This window comes from Aythya fuligula, chromosome 1 (genome assembly GCF_009819795.1).
Source record: "Aythya fuligula isolate bAytFul2 chromosome 1, bAytFul2.pri, whole genome shotgun sequence".
Lineage (NCBI taxonomy): Eukaryota > Metazoa > Chordata > Aves > Anseriformes > Anatidae > Aythya > Aythya fuligula.
Genome location: NC_045559.1, coordinates 72,294,199 through 72,300,198, shown reverse-complemented (window position 1 = coordinate 72,300,198; position 6,000 = coordinate 72,294,199). Strand labels below are relative to the sequence as shown.

General features: G+C 42.8%; 1 protein-coding gene across 3 annotated transcripts in view; it reads left to right on the top strand.

Annotated features, from left to right (window-relative positions):
• The first annotated feature begins 4,020 nt into the window (after positions 1–4,020).
• FBLN1 (fibulin 1) overlaps positions 4,021–6,000 on the top strand; it is an 88,975-nt gene continuing 86,995 nt past the window's right edge. The window contains exon 1 of one of the 3 annotated variants that reach the window (XM_032200829.1): positions 4,021–4,030. Coding sequence is in view for 2 of the 3 variants with exons in the window: in XM_032200813.1 (XP_032056704.1) it covers positions 4,518–4,596 (79 nt within the window). In the remaining variant the exon portion in view is untranslated. Of the gene's footprint in view, positions 4,031–4,084; positions 4,597–6,000 lie in introns of those variants that run through there. The other 2 variants (XM_032200813.1, XM_032200803.1) reach the window with 2 other exon arrangements.

The following is a 6,000-nucleotide window of genomic DNA, read 5'->3' as shown; positions in this document are numbered from 1 at the left end:
AGGGAAAGCTCTGTTAACTAAGCTCTTCTAACAGTCCTTATGTATTATTTGAGCATAGAGACCAGCTACATTTCCTGGTTTGGTTACAAGCATCTGTATTGTTGCCCATAGAGAATAAGTGGCTTGAACTACTGGCATTCACATTATTTTATATACATGTATATATACATATCTATATATTTATATAAAGAGCAGTTCAAATTTAGGATGGTTATAAATTTCATCTGACATTGTAATTATTCTGGAAAGAGTCCCAGACCAGCTTAGCTACAGGATGCCATCATAAACCAGATGGGATATAAGATGGTGCCTAGGCTAGCCTTGACTAGACTTGGAGGCATGATTTCCTATGTATTAGAGAACAGAGCAGGCTCTCAGTCCTCCCATCTTCCCTTGCTCATCTATGGCCTGGCATGATTCAGGCCAGTATCACTTTGGTGTGGATAGTTAGTAGTTCTGCATTTGAGAGCGAAGATGAGCCTGTGGCTTGGGGTACAAACTGATTTATCAAAAAGGAGATTTTATTCCAAGCTAATCCCTGGCAAGGATAATGGAAGGTGCATACAAAGTGTCCACAGGCTACATTACCCTAAATTGCCTTGATAGTCACTGATGATACACAAAGCACAGAATACAAACAAACAGTAACTTCCCTGTGAGTATGAGACCACAGATCTATTAAGAACTGAACTAGATTGCTTTAGACACAAAATAAGCAAGAAATGGTGATCTGTGATGTCATTAATACTTTCAAGAAATAACTAAGGATTGTGGTGCACTCATCTCTGAATACTCTGATGTAGATTATTGTAAAAGGTGTGATCTAGTTTAATCAGAAAATTTTCTGCCTTTTCAGGACAGACAAGAGAGTCAGAACGGTTCCCAAAAGCCTTAAAAATCAGTTTCCAATATTAAGATGTTAAAAACAATAAATTTCCCAACTTTCTAATATTGAAACAATTATGTGACACTGTTGTTTCCTTGTGTTGCAAATAGAATGTCTTCCTTATTATTATAATTATTTTTTAAGTCAGAAAAGTTTTTGAGTTTTTGGTAGTGTTTTCTCTAGGAAAGAAGCTGAATGCCAGTTGTACTTTGCATATACTAATATTTGGAGCTAAGCTGAGTGACTCATTTGTACTCCAATAGATGTGGATTTGCTTACTATAGAGTGTTTTTTTTTTTTTTTTTTTGTTTTTGTTTTTTTTTTTAAATGTAGAGTCTTTTTTTAATGTTGAGAGATGGTAAGATCTCCATGGGCTTTTCTTAATCTTTGTGCACCCATAGCAGTGAATGGAGTAATATTTTTCTTCAGAAGGCAAAAGAGGCCTTTTTATGTGTCTTCAGTATGACACATTTCCTTAATGAGAGACAAAACATGGCTTCAGTTTTTGCCATGGGGGCCAATGAGTTACCCTTCAGTAACTACAGATAGATTTCATTTCCAGGTGTATCTATTTTCTTCCTTGCAATATCCTTCAAAACAGGGAAGATAAAGCAATTTCCTTTCCCTCTGTTTTGCTCAACTTCTGGGACAGATAGGTGGAAGAAAAAACAAACAAACAAACAAACAAACAACAACAACAACCAGGCAGGATCTGGGAGCTGCAGTAAACCAGAAAGCCTAGGAAGTACAACAGTTGGGACAATAGGGCAGCTTTGTTCACCAGGCAGAATTTGATGTCCTTACATAGGCTTATTTAGTCCATTTCAAGAATTGCTATTCCCACAAAAGTAAACAAATAAAGAAAGAACTGTGAACCTGCTACCATAGATGGTAATGAGTTTGTTAGAGTAATTCAATTCTTTGTTAGAGTAATTCTTTGTCAGACCACTTGCATGTACCTACTCTCAACAAGACCCTTGGAAATGACTTGCGTAATGATTTGTTACGCTGTCATTACTCATTAATCTGAGCTTCTGCAAATGATTTTTATTCTTCTGAAGTAAAAATAAAATCCTCATTAAAGAATTTGTTTGTTTTAAAAGCTACACAAAGGATTACAGGGCCTTTGCAAACAGATGTAAGAAAAAATGTGGTTATGCAAAATGTTCCCTCTCATGAGCCCTTACTTTCCATTGACTTCCAGGAGCTTTGAATTGAGCCCTATGTGCACGGCTTAGCTTATTACAAAGCTTGGAGTCACTAATTAGAATCACATGTACTCAAGGCCACCGAATGTGATTGTAGGTGAGAGTCCCAATTTATACGAGAAGTATGCATTAATATTATGCAAAAGAACCACCAATAACAACAAAACCAACAAAAAACTATTATCAGATCTTGAGATAACTATAGCTGTGATGGTTTCTAGAAATATTTCTTAAAACAGTTACTTGAATTTGCCTTGTTTCTGGTAAACAGCTTGTGGTGGCAAACTAAGCAGGAAGGAAGAATTCTTACTCTAGATTAATCATGTCCACACATGGTGTTAATCAGAGTAAGTCCATGTGTGGACAAGCTATTATGTGTGACTTTACAGTGATTTAGTCAAACTGATGAACTTCTTTATATTCACCTTTAATCAATTAGGAGTGGGTATAAAGTGAAATAAGCCACAATGGAACTCAATCCAAGGATTCCATAGATGACATGCCCCAGGTTCAGTAAGCTGGTACAAACAAGGTGTCATCTTTGTCATTTGCCTCCTGCAGCTGTCTGAGGTGTAAAAGATCTGTAGTGTGGAGGTTGTGATGAAACACTGTGAAAGTGTCTCTATAACTGATGTTAAACTTAAAAACAGGGTGTTTAAAGAAGAGAGATGTAGACAGTTGTGTGCAAGGAATGGAAGCAAAAAATACGCCCAAATATAGTCAGTCCTCCATCCTTCTTCCCCTTTCCCAAATGTCCCCTCCCAATAAAGCGGGGAGTGGGGGTGGGGGGTGGTGGGGAGGAGGGGGGAGAGAGAGAAGGGGGAAGGAAACAGTCAAAAAGCTGACCTGGCAAAATATGATCATGGCACTAAGAGCATGGATAAGGCTTGTTCTTTGGTGTCTCTTCGTGCAGCAGTTACGAGGTGCTGTAAGAAGGTAGCTGGAGTAACAAAAAGAAACAGCCCTCCACCCAGTCAGTGGCAGAGCTACAAAACCTGCTCCCAAAGGGTATTTTGGATGATAAAGGTTTACTCATGTGGAGACTGGATAAATACCTGGAATAGAAACTCACTGAGGGCTACTGGCTACACAGAAACTGCATTCCACAGAGGAAATGCTCCAAACTCAAAGCAGCCGGAGGTTGGAAGGACAACATCACATGTGCTTGCCTTGGTTTTACCCTTCCTCTGGTGAGCACTTATGATCATCGCTGAAAACAAGCTTTTGGATAGTTGGACTACTGGCCATGTGGCCATTTTTCTGTTCTTGTGTAAGGAAAGAGCAAGTAACCAGGTGCAGGAAAAAATGCATGCTTTCAACTCTAAGTGCCTTAAATCTAACATTGGTATTAAGGGGTTACAACATGAATGGTCCAGTCAGGGTCCCTGTGACACAACAACCAAGTAAATATAAAGTGCTTCCAACTGATCTTCTGAGTAAAACATAGGGCAAAGTGTAGAGGGGTGATGAACTCCCCAGCTGTTTCCACATGCATTTGCCTGCAAATATTATCGCCCACATTATCTAAAAGATCTTGGCAACAGCATAGCCAACTGGGTGCTTTCAAACCAGTTCTTCCTTTGACCACTATCAGTGTTTGTGTTCCTGTTTAAATAAGATAAGAGGTAAAAAAAAAAAAAAAAAAAAAAAAAAAAAAAAAAAAGGAGGGGGTCGACAGAGCAGAGCTGACTGCCTCATTTGGGTAGAAATTCTCATCCTGTTTCTTTACAAGGAGGGGAAGGAAAAAGGAGAAGTTTTTTTTTTTTTTTTTCCTCCAGTGAATTTAATTGAAATATTCTAGAATACCTCTCATTTTTAAAACCCTCTTCATAGAGGGAAAAAAAAAAAGTTATCGTGGAGTAAAATCGGTGGAAAGACCGCGAAAGGGGGGTTGGAAATCTCCTCTCCAGAGGTTGAACCCTGCCTTCCCGGCTAGGTGGCTTCTTTTGTTTTGTTTTTGCTTCGCTTTGCTTTTTGTTTGTGGCTTTCTTCTACTTGGCACCGAGGGAATTTGCTGCATTTCTCCCTCGCAGAATCAGTCACGCCGTCCCTAGGTTCACGCTGAGGATCTGCAAAGTTTTCCGAGCCGAAGGGAGTCACTTTTACAGCGTGTGTGGGGGTGGCGGGGAGAGAGTAGGGGTATCAGATGCAATAGGGTCCCTGCCTCCCAGCCGCAGTGCTGCTCTCCTCTGCCGAACACTTGCAGGCTGTGCAATTAACAGGGCAGGAGGTGAATTAAATCTTTGTGAAGCCCACCGAGAGGGGGGTTCCTGCGAGCTCTTTCCCAACCGGTCTCGGGCGGCTGGGATAACAACAGAAACACGCAGCAAGAGCGAGAGAAAAGCGGGGAGCCCCGCCGGCCGCCTCAGGATCGCCGAGCCCCCCGCGGTCCCGCTCGGTGCCAGTGCTCCCGCCGGCGGCCGATGGACAACCTCGGCGGGGCCCGGCCGCTGCGGCTGCTCCTGCTGCTGGCGCTGCTGCCGCCCGCGCTCCGCGGCCAAGGTAAGGGCTGTCTGTCCGTGAGGTGACCCCCGGAGCGGCCCCGCGGGGCGAGAGGGCTTCGGTGAAGGGGGCGGCGGGGACCACCGTAACCCTCCCCGGGTGTCCCCGGGCAGGCTTTGAAGACCCGCCGCTGCCACGAGGGCGAGGGAGCAGAAAGGCGGGGCGTGCACCGGCTCCGCTGCCCGAGCTGCGGAGGGTGCCTGCTGGGGCGGCCGGGCTGCAGCTCTCGGTGCCCCGCAGTCCCCCGGCCCGGCTCGTTCAGGGACCCCTGAAACGCCGGGCTTCCTCTGAGGTGCGGTGCCCCGAAGCCTGGCCTCGGGAGAGGAGGCTGGTCCGGTCCGCTGGCTGCGGGACCCCACAAAGAAAAGTGGGATCAAGAGTGTGGAACCGCGCTGCTGCAGGAGGCATAGCAAAGCAAAGCGTACGGGCCTTTTAAATACTGAAGTATTTATGTATGATACCGTGTTGTGGGGGTGCTTGTGAAAGTAGGGCTCTGGATCCAAGCCGTGTTTCCCTTTCTAGATTATGCACTTTTTTCCCATTCTCTAAAAACTATATAAACGGAAGATATTCATTTAAGTCAGCAGAGTAATCCAACGAAAACATAACCGATAAGATACAGCAAAGAAGCTGCTTTTCATGTGGTGACGGTGAATTTATCCTAGCCCGCAGCTAAGTGACTTTCTGCTAGAGGAGCACCAAAGGGGGCCTTTGCGAGTTGAGGCTTGGCCATGCCATTCCCCAGGCAAGTGTTTACAAACATATGGTCCCTGGCATCAGCCTAAAAGCCGCAAATAAAAACCAGTGAAGTAAATTATATCTTATTGTTGCAGTATTTTAGCTCTTATATTTTTGTATATTGTAGAGCATTTGTCACAGATACCTTGCTTTTGACAAAGAGGTGTTAGCCGCTCTTTTTTGAAAAAGGAGGAACAGAATAAAGAAGCTTAAGAAAGCAATGTTTAGTGCTAAAATCCCAGGGCAGTGCCTACTTTCTTTCAGACAACAGAGTACATCAACAAATTTGTAACTGTGATTCACTGAAGGGATATAGTAATTTTCAGCATTATTGTGAAACACTAAATAATGTCACTTTGTAATGCAGTGTACCTTTAGCCTTAACTAGTGCACTGCTTTTTAGAAAAACTAAGTAATTAGGTAAGTTCAGGTTTTCAAAGGTTGTTATGAAAAAGTATAGACAAATTTGGTGATAAAAGGTACGTTAGGTCTCTAGTCTCAAATAAAGATCAATACTCTAATTTCCCTGTGAATTTCTGCATCCTTAGAATTTTGAAAACAGTAACTCGGATAAAATTAGATTTGGATGTTTAAAAGCAGTTAAGAAACTTTTTCTAGGACACTACTTCTTGAAGAGTAGACTGCTGAGTCTATTTTTTGAGAATG